Genomic DNA, 20,272 nt, shown 5'->3' with positions numbered 1-20,272 from the left:
CAGCATGTCCATTGTTGTCAAAGGGCCAAAAAAGTGAAATCTAGAAATTGCATTTTGGATTTTGCAAAGTAAGGTCATTAACGATTTTGGTAAGGACAGTTTCAAAGGCAAGATTAGGAGCAGAAGCTTGAAGAGAGAGGAGGAGGGTAAGGAAATGAAACTGATGGTAGATAACTCTTTCAAGAAGTTTTGTGTTGAAAGAGAAGAGAGAGGCAGCAGTATCAGAAAGGGAATGTGGAATGGAAGAAAGTTCTGATTTTTGGAACAAGGGAGACGCTAACTTGCTGGGTGACGGGCTCACAGAGGGACCTTGTCTGAGAGAATGGACTGGCTTCAGCAAGACCTGACTGAGGAGGTGAGAGGGAGTGAGGACGCCAACGTGCCTTTCTCTGTGTTGTCCTCTCCTCCGGCGCATTCCATCTGCCTTCAGACTCTTTAATTGTCTGCCACCTTTTCCAGCCACCTGTTTCTCTTTTATAGCCACATCCCTTTAAAAATGATTGATACTCACAACTCCCATTTCTGCCCCTCCCACTCCTTCATTAAACTCTTTCTGTTCTGGCTTCTCCCACACCACTGTTCTTCCCTCGCAGGACACGAGTGATTTCTTTCTAACCAAATCCAATAGTCTTGTCTCATTTCTCATCTTCCCAGAACTGTGAACTTGAGACCATTGATTTACTCTCTTTTCTGTTGACATAAGTGACACTGAACTTGTTCCCAATTCTGTGTCTATTTTTGTATATATATGTTTTTATGTATATGTTTTTATATGTTTATTTCTTTTTTATATGTTTTTATCTGAGTTTATAATGACTCATTTATTTGCTTCTTTGTTTTTTATTTGCTAACTAGCCAACTCTGTGTCCGCAGGACATTGCTCTTTTATTCACCAGTACGTTTCAAGCATTAGTGCGGCATATAGCAGCAGCTCAGGATATATTGATCAAGTCAGTGAAAATGACAAGGACAAAGATTTTCTCCATGGCTCTTTCTGCCTTTATATATCCTGCTTCTTGCCTTTCTCTGTTTCTTCATTCTTGTCCCTTTCCCCTACCAGAGGGTGCTGTTCCATAAATCTCAGACCTCAGTCAGCTGCTTTAGAAGTACTTAACCAGAGAGCTTGTCCACTTCTCCAGTTTAACTGAGGTGACTTAATTCAGGTGAATCTTGGGTATGCATCTCCTGTCCTCATTAATTTTTGAATCGTAGACTTTTAGAAAGGTTCTGATTTATATTCCTGCTACTTTCATAAAATATTACTAATTCAACAGGTAAAAATAGCATCTTGTTTTCATTTGCCGCATAGAATGGTTTTCTGTGTTTATTGGTACTTTGTCCTTTTTTGTGAACTGTTTGTATTATTTGTCCGTTTACTGTTGAGATCTTACCATTTTTGTTATCTCTTTCTGAATTCTATAAAGTCAATGTCATAACACTTTTAAATCTTAGCTACTTCAATTTATAAACAAAGAAACTCAGGCCCAGAGAGATAAAGTGACTTATCCAGGGCCACTTAGTGAGGTTAGCACCAGAAATGTAATGAGAGCCCAGGTCTCTTGGGGCAGGGTTCTTTCCTGGTTAGCGGACAGACTGCCATTGTGCCGTGGACCCCGGCCATATGTGCCTTTATTTTATCAGAGCATTTCTCTGGGTTCTGCCATCTGCGCAAACTCACCTCTTTTAAGTCAGAATTTAGTGCCTTTTCTTATGTACCCCAAATGGGAGTTTTCTCCTAGTATTGCCATTTTAGTCAACATCCCTATGGTTTTGCTCTGACATAAACTCTTCAGGTAGAAATGTCCAACAGGGAGCTGGAGCCGTGGGATTGAAGTGCAGATGAGAGATTTAAGACCAACAATACGTATTTGGAAGTCATCTGCCCAGAAGCATTTGCTTACAATCACCTAAGTGGTGAATTCTCTGAATAAAAGTAAAAGAAAAGGCTAAAGGATTGAACTTGAGAGAATGTCTGTTGGGGGGGAAATGGGAGGAAGAAGAGGAGCCAGTGAAGAGACAGAGGGAGTGTAATTAAAGAGGAAGAGGGAGAGAGGCAGGGCAGTACAATGACATGCAGACTCAGGAGGAGAATGTTTTAAGAGGCAGAAGAAATGTGTGACCTCACTTCTCTCAAGTGGTCTGGGAAGTCAAGGGCTGGCTGGGCAAAAGCCTTTGGATCTGCCACTGAATTAAGGGCTCTGTGACTAGATACCTTTATTATAGAGGAAATAAGTGGGCAAGGGGTATGGGGTAAATGTCTGGTAAGGCAGTGGAGTCAGGCCTTGCCCTCTTAACCTGATGAGCAAGCATGCCCCCCTTTTGCAATACTGTACATAGGAATATAATGGGGAAAATTATATGTCCGTCCTATTGATCTGATTTCAGAGATGTCTTATTTTCATTTATGACTGGTTAACAACAGCAAAAAACCCTGTACTCACAAAGTACTTTCCCATCTGTGATCTCATTTGATCCAGATAACCATTGTGTGAGGGAAATGTTACGATTTTCACCATTTTACAGATGGGAAAACTAAGGCTTAGAGAGTTTGAAGTAATTTGCCCTTGGTCAGAAAACCAAATAAGTGACAAAGCTATGATGTACTTATACCATGTCATGTCACCTCTTGAAACCTAAAGGTGCACCTTTGTCCATGGTAAACTCTTGCTTGCCCTTCAAGACCCAGATGAAACGCAGTCTTCTAATCTGAAGCTAAAAATGTTTGTTGAATGAGTAAATGAGTTAGTGGGTGGATGAATGAATGGGTTTGTGATTTAACTTGCTCAAGGTTATGGAATAAGTTAGTGGTAACGACCTTTCAGATGGCCTTTTCTTTTTAAGTTGTCCCATAGATTGTCATTGCTTCAGCAATCTTGAACTACTTATAGATTCCTGTATTCATTTTCTTTTGAATAATGCCCTGACAAATTGCCACAAAATTAGTGGTTTAAAACTTGGAAACACAGATTTATTATCTTACAGTTTTATAGGTCAGAAGACAGGTCTCATTGGGCTAAAATCAAGGTGTTGGCAAGGCTACATTCCTTCCTGGATGCTCTAGGGAAGAATCTGTTCCCTTGCCTTCTCCAGTTTCTAGAAACACTGCATTCCATGGCTCATGGTTCCCTTCCTTCATCTGCAGAGCTGGCAGTGGTGGGTCGAATTCTTATATCTTATCTCTCCCACACGAGCCTTCTGTCTCTTCTACTTTTAAAGACCTGTGTGATTAGATTGGGCCCACTTAGATAATTCAGGTTAATCTTCCCATCTCAGGGTGCTTAACTTTAATCTTGTCAAGGTCCCATTTTCTGTGTAAGGTAACATAATCACAGGTTCTGAGGATTGGGGCATAGACATCCTTGGGGATCATTATTTTGCTTACTACAACCCTTAAATTATGCCATGCTATTTCAGGTTCTGTCTTCTCCTTCACTGTGCTTCTTGTGTGAGTCCTATCTTCTTGAATCATTGTCAAGACTCAGGACAAGAATTGCCTCTTTTCATGGTGTTCCCCGGCCCTTTTGTCAGCTGAATTGACTCCTCTGTCCTTTTGACCCTCCCTGGAGTTCCCCTTCAATACTATTTTAGGATCCTGGACCAACCTGTAACACTTTTGTGTATTTTGTTTTGTTTAGGTGTCTTCTCCTATGCTTAGACCTACCTGGAGCTCCTTGGGTACAGGATTGTCTTGCTCAGCATTCTATCCCAGTGTCTAGCACAAGGCCTGGTACATACTTTGTATTTGGTAATGTTTGTCAAATGAGCAAAAGACTGCTTCCTGCAGGGAATTCATCTTACCAGTGTGCTGGGATGCAGAAACCCCCTGCCCTTAAACCTAGGGGACTTGACTTAGATCATAAGACCAGCCAGTGGCACCGCTTGCTTTAAAACATAAACCTCATGGAGCAAATAATGACTTTGCAGATCATTAACTTCCTTGATGTAGCTACTGACCAACTTGTGACCTTGGGGAAAGGTCACAGAGCCTCATATTTTTTCATCTCAATCAGGTAGAGATAGGACTGTATGATCACCAGGGGCACAAGTATAGGGTTAAAGCATGAGCTCTGGAGCCACACTGCCGACATTTGAAACCTGGTCCTATTTCTTACTTGCCATGTCCTGCAAGTCACTGAATTTCCAGGTCCTTGGGTTCTTTACCTGTAAAATGGGGTATCATAACAGCCCCTGCCTGTTCTGAGGCTTAAACGAGTTAAGGTAGGTAGAGCATTTAGCACAGTGGCTAACTGTTGTTATTGTTACCATGAAATTCCCTCTCTGATCTAAAATTTATCATTTTGTCTTGCTTTTGTTTTGTTTTGTTTTCTAGAAGAAGGTTTCCTAGACACCCCTTCTCTTCTCTTTTCCTGCCCCAGACCAACTGCCTTTCCTGCTATCACCTGCTTGCGGACAAATCTTGCATTCTCCTGGGCTCCCTTACAGTACTGCCCTTCCTGGGAGGACTTCACTGGTTTGGCAGCATCTCCTGACCAGTCTGGGTAGAGGTCCTGTGGGGCATCTGTGAGGTGACCCCACTACCCTGGCCTGAGAGGTGAAGCCTTCTGCCCTTTGGCCGTCTCTCAAGACCTGTGCTCTTCTGATTGGGGAACAGCAAGAAGTTGAACAGCATTATCTCAACAGAGCTTTACTGAACACTCCCTGCGAGCCAGTCCCAGGGAATTAGGGGTTAAGTGTGTAGGCTCTGGAGTCAGGCTGTGTGTGTTCAGATCCTGGCTAAACCTGGCTAAACCCTTAGTAGCTGTGAAATGTTGGGCAGGTTACTTTGCTGAGCTTCATTTTCTCATTTGTAAAAGGAGATATAATAATAGTATTTAATTCATTGTTTAGTTATAAAAATTAAATGGGATAATTCACATACAATCTGGAGTAGTAAGCAGAAGAATTCTTAACAATGAATTAGAAACTTTTCATTTTCCCAGCGCCTTTGGATTCAGTTCTTTTTAGTATAATTTCATTATTTTGTTTGCAGTTGTGTGATTTTCCCAATCAACTGCATCCATATTCAAATGTTAGTACAAAAGCAATTTGAAAGCCAAATGTAAATGGTTTTTATTTAACTGTTTGATTCAGTTCAGCAAACATTTATTGATTGTTCTATGCTAGGCACCATGCCAGGAGCTAGGACTATAACTTGGGAGTAAGGTATGGGGTTCTGCCCTCAAGATGTTTATAGTTTAGAGGCTCAGGTGGGCATTTAAACATTCTAGGCAGAGGGAACAGTGTGAGCTAAGGCACAGAAATGTAAGAAGTCCAGACAGCCTGACCTGAAACAAGGACCTGCAAGTTGCTCTCTGTGACTAGAACTTAGTCCATGAAGGCAAAGGGGCAGAAGGGCTGGGGGTGACCAGAGGGAGGAAAGAAGGTAACAAGGTGAGAGGTAAGCCCAAAGAGCTTCCAGGTCATCAAGAGCTTGAATGTTATACTTAGGAATTAATTTGAGGGCCGTGGAGAGAGCCATTGAAGGGCTTTTGCTAAAGGGGTAATGAGATCAAATTGTGTTTTTGAAGATTTATTTATTTGAGAGAGAGAAAGAGAGTCTTCAAGCAGACTCCCCACTGAACACGGAGCCTGATGCCAGCTCAATCTCAGGGCCCTGGGATCATGACCTGAGCCAAAACCGAGAGGCAGATGCTTAACTACTGAGCCACACAGGCATGCCTCAAATTGTGTTTTTCAAAGGTTATTTTGACTTGAGTAATAAGGAGGAGTTGGAGAAGGCCGGACTGGCGACGAAGATTGGTTAGTACGTCTCTGCAGTAAACCTGCAGAGAGGTAGTGAGGACCTGAATTAGGGTAGCAGTGAGGAGGAAGGGGAGGTGAGGAGGAAAGGGAAAGATATAAAAAATGTTAAAGAGCCTGAAATGATGGGTGAATGGTGGTGCCATTGTGTGACAAGAAGTACAGGAGGAGAGACTGAGGGGGAAAATAAGGAGTTCCATTCCCCATTTTAGAAGTGTTGAGTTACTTAATCATAGGAAACAAACTGACAGTTGCTTCAGATTGGGGGATGGGGTAACTGGGTGATGGGCATTCAGGAGGGCACGTGATGTAATGAGCACTGTGTGTTATATACAACTGATGAATCACTGAACTCTACTTCTGAAACTAATAATATACTATATGTTAATTGAATTTAAATAAATTTTTAAAAAAGCGTTGAGGTACTTGTGAAAGAAGCAGGTGGAGGTGTCCAGTAGGGGACTGGATGTTTGGGTCTTGTGCTCAGTGAGAGCCTTTGGGCTAGAGATATATTTAGGAGTCATCTGCTTGCAGATGGTAGTTGGACCACAGGAATGGGTAAGATTACTCCGGGAGAGCAGGTGGAGAAAGAAGAGAAGAGGCCAAGGACAATGCCTCCCAGCTCAGGTTCGCTGATAATTAAAGGTTAGGTAAGACATATGCAGCCAGCAGAAGAGAGAGAAAGAACAGTAACAGGTGGTGTCCCAAAAAGCGGTGGAAGAGAGTATTTCGGAAGACAAAGCAGCATCAGAGGTCACAGAGGGAACAAGTAACATCAGGATGGAGAAGATCCATTGCATTTGACCAGCAGAAGGACTCTCTTGGAGGGACTTCTGCATCTTCATTTCTCGCATATCAGGCTGGATCAACAATGTCTTTCTTGGAGAGAGAAAAGGATAAGAAGGGGAACACATGGAAGGGAAGGATCTGTATTTGGAAAAATCTGAATGCCCCTCTGTTACAGCACAGCCCGTGCTGTTAGGATTGCTGACAGGTTGAGCCAGTCCATGCGATGGAGCTGAGCAGCAGGCAGTGCGGATGCGTGCAGTCCTACTACTCACAGGAGACCCCGCTTAATCATTTCATTATAAATTCTTGACTTTTTTCTCTGCATATAAACAAATATACGTGCTTATATGTATACACAAATATAATTTTAAAAGTAAATATGGGCTCATACTGTGCGTGCTCTTTGGAGAACCTGAATAAAGTGATCATCTTTCCATGTTACTACATGTAGAGCTATTCCAGTCTTTTATGGCTGCGAAGTATTCATTGTTCAAGTGAACTGTAATTTATTTAACCAATTGGACACTTAATGATGGACTTCTAATTGTTTCTTGCTTTTCACTATCACAAACAGTACTATAAGGGTATTTTTGTACACATTTCTGTGCACACTTTGGCAGGGTGAGTATAGGTCAAATTCCAGGGACTGTGTCTTACTCGTATCTCTTTGTACTCATCTTTTCTATCTTATGGTACATTTTCCCCTTTCATCTGCATTTCCCCCTATACTTTAGTAAAAAGATGTTATTCTTCATATGGCTCTCTGATTCCACCAACATTTACTGCACACCCACTCTCCCGACCCCTACCTCCTGCCACTGTGTTCTCTGCTGGAGAGACAAAGATGAACATATCACAGCTCTTGCCCTCCAGCTCTCTTCGGTGGGCAAGAGAGGTAGCTGATCAGATAATTACAACTAGTTATAACAACTATTGTGAGGGACAGAAGCACAGGGTGCTGAGGAAGCACAGAGGAGGAGGAGGAGAGGCACTGACCCAAGACGGGGGCTATTAAGGAGGACTTGCTAGAGTAGGGGACTCCTAGACTGAGTCTTAAAGGCAGAATGGATACTAACCAGATAAAAAGGGAAGCAAGGGTGTTCTAGGCAGAATGTTAACTGGAAAGTAGGTGGGAGGGGACAGATCGTGAAGGGACTTGTGTGACAAGATACAAGTTTGGGTACAGCACTGAAAGATTTACGTGGAGGTGTGAAATGGTCAGATTTATGTCTTAGAAAAAATATCTCTAAAACAGGAAATAATTAAGTTTTAAAAAGGCCACTCTGGCTGCACTGTGGGAGATGCCATTAAAGGGTTCCAAACTTAGGCAGAGAGGCCAGTCAGGGCTGTTGGGAGTCAACTGGAGGCAACATGCCCAAATGTTACTTAACATTAACATACATGTTAATGTATTGTTAAGTGGTTTATGGTTTTTACTCATGTAAGCAGGATTTTTCCCTGCTGTATTCAGACTGGTTATTGCAGACATAAGAAAGCTATTGATTTTTTTTTTAAATATATCTAATATTTCTCTACTTTTTAAGTTTTTAATTCTAAGTGTTTAGTTGATTTCTTTGGCTTTTCTATGTAATTGTTTTTGTCTAAGTACTTTTGCATATTGATATATTTGATCCTTTTCCTCTTTTTCCATTTTTATTATGCAAATCTCAAACAGACATAAAAATAAAGAAAATAATAGAACACACCCCCATATGCCTTCACCCAGATTCAGTAGCTATTAAGATTTGGTCCCACTTACTTCATCATTTCCATTTTTGTGTTTTTGTGCTGTTGCTTAAGTATTTTATTTTATTTTATTTATTTATTTATTTTTTAAGATTTTATTTATTTATTTGAGAGAGAGAGAATGAGAGAGAGCACATGAGAGGGGGGAGGGTCAGAGGGAGAAGCAGACTCCCTGCCGAGCAGGGAGCCCGATGCGGGACTCGATCCCGGGACTCCAGGATCATGACCTGAGCCGAAGGCAGTCGCTTAACCAACTGAGCCACCCAGGCGCCCCTGCTTAAGTATTTTAAAGCAGAATCCCAGACCTTATTATTTCAGCTCTACATACTTCAGTATGCATCTCTAAAAATACAGGTATTTTCTTACATAACAACAGTGCCATTATCATACTTAACAAACAGTAATTTCTTGGTATAATTTAATATGTAGTATAAATTCATATTCCTTGTGTATCTCAAAATCTCTTTTAATGGTTGATTTGTTGCAGTGAGGATTGGAATCATACATCGCATTTGGTAGTTTGAACTCCAAAGACTCTTAATCTGTAGCGGTCCATAACCTTACTCCCTTAAAAAAAAAAAAAAAAGCCATCAACAAATGAATAAACAAATGAAAAACAGAATCAGATCTGTAAACACAAGAGTATAAACTGAGGGCTGCCAGAGGGAAGGGGAGTGGGGGCTAGGCAAAATGGGTAAAGGGAAGAGGGAGATACAGGCTTCTGTTATGGAAGGAATAAGTCACAGAAATAAAAGACACAGCAGAAGGAATATAGTCAATGGGATTGTCATAGCGTTGTATGGTGACAGATGGTAGCTACACTTGTGAGCATAGCATAATGTAAATACTTGTCGAATCACTGTTATACACCTGAAACTGATGTAACATTGTGTGTCAACTACACTCAAATAAAAAACTTAATTATAAAATAAATTTTTTTTAAAAATGCCAATGACTATTGAAGAAATCAGGTCTGTGGTCCTACAGAGTGTCTCACATTCTGGATGTCTTTTTCCTCATACTATAATTTAACTCATTCCTCTGTCTCATGTTTTCTATAAACCGGAGGTTAGCTTTGAATGACTGGTTGGATTCTGGTTCTTCGTTTTCTCTGGGAGGAGGGTTGTAAGACTATGCATAGGTAGGGCTGTGAAGTGTCACCTCTGTCTGAGAGTCCCTCTCTTACAGGTGCTAAGATTTATTAGTGGTTCAGGTGATGACAGCTCATCCCTCCATTATAAATTTCTCCATCAACCTTACATTGAATGAGTTCATCCATTGATGCTTGTCACCCAAATGAATTATTTCATCATGGGCTATGAAATGTTTAAAAATTCTGTCAATCTTTTCACACTTATTAGCTGAATAAAGAGCATTCTGTCAATAAGTAGGGCTATTTGGTTGTTCTGAAATATAATATGTACCAAAAAGACAAGATAAATGCTTAATTCATTTTCTCTTACTGCAATTTTTGAACGAAGGAGTTGGTACTTTAATTGTTCCATGTTAAGCATCTATTGATCATACTTCTATTTTATGACTTACTGCATTGGTTAGTCCAGTGATTCTCCTGCTATGGTTATCTGGTTATCTCAGCCTTTGAGAAATGGGTCTTCATTTGCACAAGAGCCTTTACATTTATATCCTTAGGTATGTGAATGACTTTCTACATGCCACACGTCAGCCTGTCTAGTCCTGTACTTTTCAAAAGAAAACAGAACCACCTTTCCCTTAGTTTCTCCTTTCTTCTTCCAGGTCACACCGTGAACAAGATGCGTCAGCACTCAGATCCAGAAGTGGCTTGTCTTGCCAGAGAAGTTTACACTGAGTGGAGAACTTTCATTGAAAAACATTTAGACAGACCTTCTATTGAAGTGCGAAGTGACCCCAAAACTGAGACATTCAGGAAAAACGCCCAGAAGTTACTCTCAGAAGCCTTGGAATTAGAGGTAATGTCCTGGTTGGAATGTGATTCTCTCAGTTAAATGAGCCTCACATTTTCATAAATCTTCCGTAGTCTTAGTGCTATGGCTTTATTCTAACTGGGTTTTCTTTAAGCATTCTGGATTTGTAAGCATTCTGGAAGATAGTATTATAGAAAGATTGCAGGCTTTGGAGCAAGACCTGGATTAAAACCCTGGCTCTAGTATGTACTGGTTTTGTCACTTTAGGTAAATCCCTGAACATTTCTGAGACTTGATTTTTTTATCTGTAAAATGAGTATTATAATTCCTACCACCTGTAATTATTGGAAAGATTAAATGAAACATTTATACAAAGGAATAGTAGAGTATGTGGTGATTAGAAGTGACTTAATGAGTGTGGTTCCTTCCTGTTTAAAATTCTTCCCCTTCCCACCGAAACAAAAATTCTGGCCTGGATTGTGCTATGGAATATCAGTGGCAAAATAAATAGGTGTCTGTTGGAAAGACTCTACTCCCCCATTTTTTGTCAGCGCTCATACCTTTAGTTCCAAGGCGTATAATCAATTGGCTAGACATAATCTCTATCGTCTTCACAGCTCACAGTTCACATGTTAGTGGTTTGAGGTACACGTGCTAGAAGAAGGATTTTTGCTCATCAACAATGATATTAATCATCATAAACAAATCTTATAGGTCAGTTAATATTCTAGAAAAATCAGACATAACATCCATATTTTTTCCTCTTCTTCAGGTATCCCTATTAAAGTATCCTTAAAAAATAATTTAATATTATTAACAAAAGAAACAATTTCAAAAGTCTAGGTTTAAGTGCTAGAACTGTCACTGCATTCTCTGAAAAAATATTTTAACCTTTCTGTCTCAATTAGGCATCCACACAAGAAAGGTAAATGGACTTATGGTATGTTATTTACTTTTTAAAAGTAAAGTTTTGGGTTTTTTAATACAAACTTATGCTAGAAAATGAGAAAATATAGAAAGGAAAAGCAAAATCATCATTGAACCTACCGCCAGACATAATCTTGTTAACATTTTGGTGCATTTCCTGTTTGTTAAATTATTACAGCTCTTTAAATGAATATTGGACAAGTTAATGATTATACCATATTTATTAAGAGCTAATCATATGCCAAATGTTCCATAAGATGCTTTTATTGATCATTTAAATAACTGCAGAAAATTGACAATTACTTACATTTGTGTTTTATTTTTCATCTTGATCAATATCAGGGTCATTTTGTATATCCTTTTCTGTATATATTTATTTTTCATATTTATAATTTTAATGTCTATTTGATAGTTCAGTGAATTAATATGCTGTAAGTTTGCTTAACTTTTCCTAAAGGAAGCTTTAACATGACTCTTAAACCCTTGGAAGAAAGAAAAAAAAGTAAAGATTGTAAGCCTAATTTTCCAGAGTATCGATTAGCCAACAAGATTTGCTATTTAATATTTTACATAAAGTTTATTTTTAAAATAAGCCAAAATTATTGCAGAAACATAGAGTGTGGGTATATAATATGTAGTTAATGTGGTGGTAAATACCAGTTCCCTGTGGTATCTAAGTAAACGATAATAACAAAGCTATGCTTGTAAGGATTAATGAGCAGTTTGCCTGCTATATTAAACTCCATAATAATTATCCTTTTAGTTTATCCATTAATTATCCTTTAAATGGCACATCCAAGTGGTAAGCACTCGTGTTACAAAACAAAGTTAAAAAAGTGATACATTCGTTAGTGCTTTCCAATGTAATTGGAAAAAATATCAGATTAAGCATAGTTGAATGGTTTTGTTCCCAAAGAATACATTTTTAAAATAAAAATGTGCATCTTACTATATTCCTTGACCAAAAAAAAAAAATCAATCTGTTTTCCTTGCATAAACAGCATTTGACAGTACTTTTATCAGTTTGGTATGTCAGGGAATATAAATATAAACACTTTTATATAAGGTTAACTCCTAGCACCTATCATCATATGAAACATTTCCATGTTAGGGTAAATCAATGAACCATCTCATCCAGTATCTGGTCTTTGACAGTAACCAGTGTTGAGTGCATTCAAATCAGACCTCAGATCTCCAGAAATGTACTTTATCAGACAGGAGTAAACCATTGGGTAAGTTACAGGCCCAATGACTAAAAAGCCTTTACAGTTTAATCCTAGCATGTGTTTTTGCAAATTCACGCATTATATTTTTGTGGGAAAAAATGTTTCCGTGCTATTTGTTGTGATCATATCCTTTAGTAGTAAAAGCCACAGATGAAGAATATACACACACAGCCAAAAGGTGCATCTCTTTATTACTCTATACAGGTCTTGCTTTCTAGATGTATGGATTGTTTCCTTGTTCTTGGAATAATGGGATAGATGAATAAAAACTCCACTTTTGAGACCCATGCTCCATTCCCCTTTACTTTCTCTCCCTTCCGGATCTTCTTTGTTCTTCTGTGTCCTTTAGATCTTTCCTCATATGAACGTCCCCTGTGGTGTCATTCTCTTACTTCCCCTTCCTCATTATCCACTCTCCTTCCTACCTCATGGCCTGTGATCATTTTCCTATTATGTCATTAAAAAAAATGAACCTGGTTCTCAAAGTGAGCCTGTATCATTAAGAGTTATGAAACACTGGCTGGTTGGCCCAGTTGGTTGTCAGATGGTGCTAATGAGATCCAGGTCAGGGGTACGTCCCCATATGGGACTGTTAGTTTTCTCTTTGTTTAATGGCCTCAGACTGCACCTCTGGCTTTGACCAGCTCTATCAGAAATGTATTCGAGTGGTCAAAAAGGAGTGTAGGTAGATGTGTACAAATCCAATCATGCTATTGGAAAACTCATACAAAGTTTGCTTCCAGCGGATATTCAATTCAACAAATGTTTAGTACTACTACTGCTGGTGCTGGGGAGAATATAAACATAAATGAGGCGCATTCCCTGGGCTTAAGAAAGCTTACTGTCTCCTGGCTGAGAGCCTGTGAATGACTGACTAAATATAAGGCAGGATGAAAATACGTCTGAAATAGTGGTACTAGCAAGTGGTACAGACACACAAAGGACAGAACAGTGAGATCTGCTGAGGGAATCTGGGAAGGTTTCACGGAAGAGATGACAGTTGAATTGGCCTTTGTTAACGGGTAGGATGTTCCGAGCCAGAAAATACATATTAAAATAGAAACATTATATTTCACATCTTATCTGTGTTATGTGTAGAATGTTACCAAAAGAGCTGGAAAGCAGGGAGGTCTACATAAGAAGAAGGGTACTCATTTAACAGATAACTTACTGAGCACTTGCTCTGTGCCCGTACCAATGCTAGGCATCGGGAATTAGAAATGAATCCAACGTGGTAACAGCCCTCGAGGGGCTCCAGTCTTCTGAGGGAGATCGGTGAATAGTCACAGTACAATGTGGGAAGCTCTGCCCTTGAGGTAAACACATGAAGAAGACCTTACCTTGCTTTTAAAGAACTTAGGGATGTGGCAGACATCACTAATCGATTATGGCACCATTTCCCACTGGGTCCAGAATCCTTGAGGAAAGCTAGCTCTAGGTGGTCATGTTTTATATCTTCCCCAGCTACCGCTGGTTCGTCCGCAATCAGACAACTGAATAACACACAGCTAACATACAGGTACAAATAGGTAAGCAAGGCAGATCAGATGCTCTGTCCCTGAGAAGTGTGAACTAGGAAATGGCAAGGAAACAACAGTGGGAGTGTTGAAGCAGAAGGGGTGTTGGAGGAGTTGTGAGGGAGCAGAAGCTAGCTAAAGATGGGTAGCACGGGGGAAAGAATAAGGCTGTTACAATTGGTGGTGAGTAAGGCAGATGGAGAGGAGCAACAGTGTGTGAGAAAGAGACCAGGCAGATCTCGAGACCCACAAGAGAAAGGATGTGGTCCCTAAATAAATCTCTAGGTTTCTTGTTCCCATTCATTCCGATGTTTCCCATTCCTGCTCCCATTCCCACTCCTGTGGATGTATCTCACAGCAAAACCTCTTTTTCTCAAGGTCTCAGTGAGACTCTGGTCCTTTCACCCAGAAGGACTAACCTGAATCACCAGGTTGGGACCCACTGGAAAGGACTCAACAACTTGGATGGGTTTGAAATATCCAAAGGCAGCTAGAAGACAGACACTCTTCACTTTGTGCAATGACCTTGTTGTACACATGGGTGTATGATGAATTATTTTCCCTTATGACTTACATTTTAATACCACTGATGTTTTTCCTCACTGTGATTGGCCTTCACTTAATAAGAGGCATGCATGAGAATTGTTAGGTGCTTGCTTCCTTTTCCCATCACATCGCTGGTGCAGCACCCACCCCCCTGCCCCACGGCTAGCTGCATATGTGCCATCTCCTCTCTTGACTGTGAGTTCCCAGAGGGCAGGGGTCAGGTCTTTTCTGCTCAGGGTCTCCAATACCCGGATCAGGCCAGGCTCAGAGTAGCGACTCAGTAGCTATTTGCTGAATGAAGTATGGATGATATTCAGTTATGTGAATTCCAAGGCTTTCTCAAAGTTCTTTTTACATACAGACTACAGTTTGATGGAATGGCCATGACGTATTTTTGCAAATGCACACATACCCTTCTCTCCCCACAACCACTGTCCTCAAAAAAAAAAAAAAAAGAAAAGAAAAATGAAGACTTCCTCTTGTCTGTTACATTAAGTGAATCTGAACAGTCAGTGACTGACCATCCTCCCCCTGGGATGAGGGGCCTCTCTGGCAGCATTGCCGGACGGTGGGCCGACAGCTAGCCACCCTTCCTGCCTCCTACTAAAGTAGTCTGGTACCAGGGTTGCCTCAGGCGGGGGGCTACTTCGGTGCCTACCCAGGAGGCCATGAAAAGCTCGAGGAATCTGGGTTCCGGAGAACCATGGTGCCAAGTGCACTTAGTCCAGCACAAGCCATCAGGATCACGGACTTCCCTGAACATCTCCTGTCTGCTACACATAGGCAGATGTCTGGGCCTAGATAGTCCTCCCTGTCACTCTCTTTCTCTCTCTCAGTCCTGTTCTATATTCTCCCCGGTCCTTCTTTCTTCCAAGTTCCTTTTTTATTTGTTTTGGTCTGTTGGGCTCTCTCTTACGTGAGGACATTTTATCAAATATCGGGCGTTCCTTTTTTATTTTTGGTACACTTTTTCTTAAACTTTTCTTTTAAATAGAAGTATAGTACATATGTAGGAAAGTGCACAGAAGATCTACGTAGAGCTCAGTGAATTTCTCACAAAGCAAACGCCCTTCACCTGGCCAGAGAGGTCTCGGATCAAACATCATTCCCTCCCGAAGCCAGGTGCTGCCCTTCTGGGATGGAGCACTGTGCCATAGCTTTGTGCCCCAGCACTTATTCCTGTCCCCTTTCCTAGTACTCAGTACATTTAGGATCCTGTTCTCTACCTTTCTCCAGTGGGGGTTGTACTCTCCATGGAGGCGAGGACTGTCGGCCCTGTTCACTGCTTTTTCCTCAGCCCACGCACAGCGCCTGGCACATAGTAAGTGCTGAATAAGTATTTGAATGAGTGGCGTGGTAAGGAGGGAAGGGAAAAAAGCAAGTAAGAAAGAGAAATTTGTTTCCCGTTTTCAAGGAACTCACTATCAGGGAAGACACACTCAGAAAATAGATCATTATTTTGGGTGACGGATTTTGGGTGATCAATATAATATATTATGAAAATGTTTAAGGGAAGCTTAGGACATTGTGGCCACCCAAGGAAAAATTTTCAGTCCTTTGAGCTAGGATTTGCTTTTTTTGCTTTTTCGTTTTTAGCTCAGCTTTGACATGCAAATAGGAATATGTTTCCTGGGAAAATGGACCTTGCTGAGGGAGCATGTATGTGGGCAGCGGCCCAGCGGTATGTCAGAGCACCTTCGCTTGCTCAGGCTGGGGCTGTGGCCGGGACCGGTGAGACAAGTAGTGGGAGATGGGCCTGGGAAGGAGGGCAGTGAGGGCGGGCTGCCTGACCAGCAGCGCAGTCTGGCCTGGGTCCTGACCGTGGACAGAGACCCAGACCTGTGCTGCTTTGATGAGGTCTGTGACTTGAGAAGGGCTTGGGTCTGAGCCGGACCACCCCGGAACTGCTGCAGGTCCCATCCCACAGGCCTGCTCTGCTCAGCTGGCCCTGCGGAAGTCTCCTGAGACTCAACCAGTCTCTCCGAATGTAAGGGGTCAGTTAGTACAGTGAAAGGAGAGGAACATGAACTTTGGGGTCCGGGGCGCCAGGTCAGAGTCTTAGTTGTAAGACCTTGAACCTTTCTTTACCCTTGAACCTATTTCCTCATCTAGAAAATGAGGTAACAGGAGTTGTGAGCATTAAATATGAAAAGTGATTTATAAGCTGCTGTACACACATATCAAGACCCAAACCCTGTGTGTCTGAAATGCTGTCAGGGGTTAAAAGGCACTCTAAAAACCAAAAACAGTATAAACTGTTACACTGATTTATTACCTTTGGTCTTGGTTTCCTGGTTGGTAAAGTACAGGGCCCAGTACCCGTTGCTCAGTTCAGGCCAGTTTCCTGTTATAATGGCAAATATTACCACCCGGCAGGGGTTGTGAATGAGGTCCCTGTCACAAAGCACATGGCCTTGTTCCTTAATTGCTAGGGTGGAATTAATTTGCTCTTCCTGTTTCTCTTGTGACAGGAAGTAGATGTCCTTGAATTTCAGTTGATTAATGGAGGCCTCTGAGCAGAGTGCTCCAGCCTCTCTTGCTTTTAATCCTTATGCAATACAAGGCCCTAATTTGATAATTTTGCTGTTTTTTAGATGGATCACCTACTGGTTGAAAATATTGAGCGGGAAACGTTTCATCTCTGCTCCCGCCTCATTACTGGACCATACCGGCGGACGGTGAGAGCCCTGGTCTTCACATTAAAGCACCGAGCTGAAATCCGGGCTCAGGTGAAGAACGGCTCGCTGCCAGTCGGCACATTTGTACAGAACCACAAAAAATGACCCGAGGATGGTTGCAGCGCTGGGCTGGGCAGAAAGCAAAACGGGCCTGTCTCTCTGCCATTCAAAGACTCTTTTGAGTTTGGGCGACGGCTGCTGCCGGCAGTGCCGAGTTTTCCCCTGGCGCCATTCCCGCAGAGCGAGGATGCGGAGAGCCCCGGGAGCCGGGCCCGCGGGAGAGGCTGCATTAGCTGTAGAGCGTTCGTGCCGCCTCGCGGGACGGGGCTGGCTGGCACCAGGAAGCGCAGCACGGTTGCCGTCGCCCAGCCCGGTTGCCGTCGCCCAGCCCGGTGAAAGGGTGACGGATTTCACTGGGAGTGTGCCAAGGACACCTCTGAACTCCCCCATGTCAGGCAGATGAAGTGACTGCTTGATTTCGCCACCCTGCAGGTAACTGAAACTCAATTACCACGGCTGCTCGCTCAGTCCCGTCCCCCTGAGTTTAGACAGCTCCGGTGCCCGTCAGAACTCCCCTGTCTGTTCTCTTTGCTCTACCCCAGGGGTGAGCCTGCTGGAGCCAGCCAACTACCCCTTCTTTCCAGAACTCACTTATCTGAACATTGCAGCTCTCCCTAGAAGACCTTCTGCATTGGTCTCCGGAGCCCCCATGCTGAGGCTTCTAATGAGGAGCTGGCCTGAAGCCTCCCCACACCTTGGGGTTTATTTGAATACGCTGGCTCTTGGTTTAGGGCTCTGTAGAAGGTACATAATGAAATTTCTCTTGAAATGAATTACCATAGTAGAAAAACAAGTATGTCTATATTCTAAAATGAAATGCCACTTATAGGCCTGCTTGAACAATTACATAAATGGTATTTGCTCTTTTAAAGTAATAATAAACTGGGACTTTTTTTTTTTTTCCCTAAAACAAAAGGTGTGGCCTGTTCATTGAAAAGTGTTCAGGGTTGAGAAAGGGGATAGTTGGTGAAAATAATGATTGGACAAGAGTTTGAGGGCGATAGCAAGACCCAAGGAAGGCTTTTTAGGTTAGGGGAGACTAGAGCATGTTTCTAATCTGAAAAGAAGGAGCCAATAGAATGGGGGAAATTAAAATAAAAAAAAATAGAGGGGCTAAGTTAAAAAGCAAGGACAAAAGGGAGGGGCCTGATGTCATCTGCTTTCTAAGTGTTAGATATCTTTCCTAAGATAATTTATTAGCATTGACATTGATCTTTATGTAGTGTTTTAATAATCCAGTTTAACCTTCTCATCTGTTGTATTCGTAAGTATTATTTCAGTTTTTTAGACTTCTTCATTTATTTAACACCTACTTAACTGAGACCCCAAGGCTCACCAAGCAGAGTGTCTTGTTTGGTTCCCCACTGCTCATAACTATTGGAGCTAGAATAATAATTGAGCACTTAACTATGTGCTCAGCACTGTGGGAGACATTTAAAAAATTAATAATACTAATACCTAATTAAAGATGAGGAAAGTGAGGCTCACAGAGTCACACAGATGGTAAGTGGCAGCTTTACCATTTAAAACTCAAGTCTATTTGACGTATACGGTCTTCCTGGTCGATTTCATCCATTCATGCTCTTAGGCATCGTGTACGTGCCGATGACGCTCCAGTTTGTATCTTCAGCCTATACCTGTTCCCTGAGTTTCAGATAATATCTCCTAGAGTTCTCATGGGCATCTCAAATGTGACCTATCTTCTTTCACTTGGCAAGACTGGCACTTCAGCTAAAAGCCTGGGGGTCAGCCTAGGCTTTTCATTGCCTCCCCCCCAACCCAACCAAGTCCTTATGGTTTCACTTCTCACATAGATCTAGAATCTCTGATCTCTTCTCCATCTCTAGTACAACTTCAGGACTTTATCCTCTCTTGTCCAGATGACCACGTGGCCTCCTAACTGGTCCTTCTGCCTCCAGTCTTAACGTCTTCAAACTGACTTCTCTGTGCTAGAGACTGAGTGACATATCGAAACTGGAAAGCCCATCGTGTCACCCCCCACTCTGAGCCTTTTTACATGTTGTTTTCTCTCTCTGGAATGCTACTGTCTACCCAATTCCCTCCCCTGTCCCTACCGTAATACCATGTATACTGTTCTATACATACCCACATGTTCTGTGGTTATGCTCTTGATTCTATCCCCACTCGATTGTAACTTCCCTCAGAAATCCTGCCAAAATTCGGAAATCCTGTCTTACTCATCTGGGTATCTTTAGTCCTTAGATGAGTGCTTGTCCCATAGTAGTACCCAGTACATATCTGTGGAATTAATGGATATCCATGTGTCTGTGCCTTTTTTGCCTCCACCTTTGTTCCCCTTATCATCTAGTATCCACACAATAGCTGGAACAAACCTTTTAAAATGTAAAACAAATCCTAGCTTTTCTCTGCTCAAAATCTTCTAGTGCCTTCCATCTCAGAGCAAAATCCTAAGCCGTTACCATGTCCTGCAAGGCCTGACATGATCTGGCTCCTGGCTGCCTCTTTGACCTCATTTCCTAAAATTCTCTCCCTTTCTCACACCTGTATGGTCCCACTGGCTCCCTTACTTCCAAACAACACACACCAGACACGTTCCTGCTTTGTGGCCTTTGCACTTAACTCTTCGCCCTATCACAGTGCCCTTTCCGTGGATATCTGCATGTTCCTGTCTTCCCTTGATTCAGGTTGCTGTTTGCCTTATCAGATAGGCCTTTGCTGACTACCCTAAATAAAACAGCCGTCCCTCCCAATCATTGTTTAATACTCTACCCTGCTTTATTTTTCTTCAGAGTATTTATTCCCCATTTGACACAGTGCATTATTTCTTCATTGCCTATCACCACCACCTCCTTTAAGAATTCAAGCTTCTTGATAGCAGAGTCTTTGTTTTGTTCCTGCTATATGTCCAGCACCTAGAACGGAGCCTGGCACAAGCGAGGTCTTCATAACTATTTATTGAATAGTTGAATGACTACTTGTAGACATACAGAGAAGGCATCTAATCCAATCGGGGAATGCTTCCTGGAGGAGGTGATAACCTGTGTGCAGTCTGAAAGGGCAGAAATAGGTAATTGGGTGGTTGAGGTGTATGGCAAGCCCCAGAACTGTGATACCTGGGAGGTGATTGGGATGGCTGG

At 41.9% G+C, this 20,272-nt stretch overlaps 1 protein-coding gene across 3 annotated transcripts in view; it reads left to right on the top strand.

The window, feature by feature from the left end:
- TCEANC2 (transcription elongation factor A N-terminal and central domain containing 2) overlaps window positions 1–18,096 on the top strand; it is a 34,063-nt gene extending 15,967 nt beyond the window's left edge. For 2 of the 3 annotated variants that reach the window (XM_036121446.2, XM_036121447.2), the window contains exons 4-5: window positions 10,051–10,244; window positions 17,010–18,096. In XM_036121446.2, the coding sequence (XP_035977339.1) occupies window positions 10,051–10,244; window positions 17,010–17,198 (383 nt within the window). In that variant the 3' untranslated portion in view covers window positions 17,199–18,096. The remainder of the gene's footprint in view (window positions 1–10,050; window positions 10,245–17,009) is intronic. The other variant, XM_036121449.2, reaches the window with a different exon arrangement.
- The last annotated feature ends 2,176 nt before the right edge of the window (window positions 18,097–20,272 follow it).

This window comes from Halichoerus grypus, chromosome 5 (assembly GCF_964656455.1).
Source record: "Halichoerus grypus chromosome 5, mHalGry1.hap1.1, whole genome shotgun sequence".
Taxonomy (NCBI): domain Eukaryota; kingdom Metazoa; phylum Chordata; class Mammalia; order Carnivora; family Phocidae; genus Halichoerus; species Halichoerus grypus.
The sequence above is the reverse complement of the archived record's forward strand: the minus strand, read 5'-3'. Positions and strand labels throughout refer to the sequence as shown.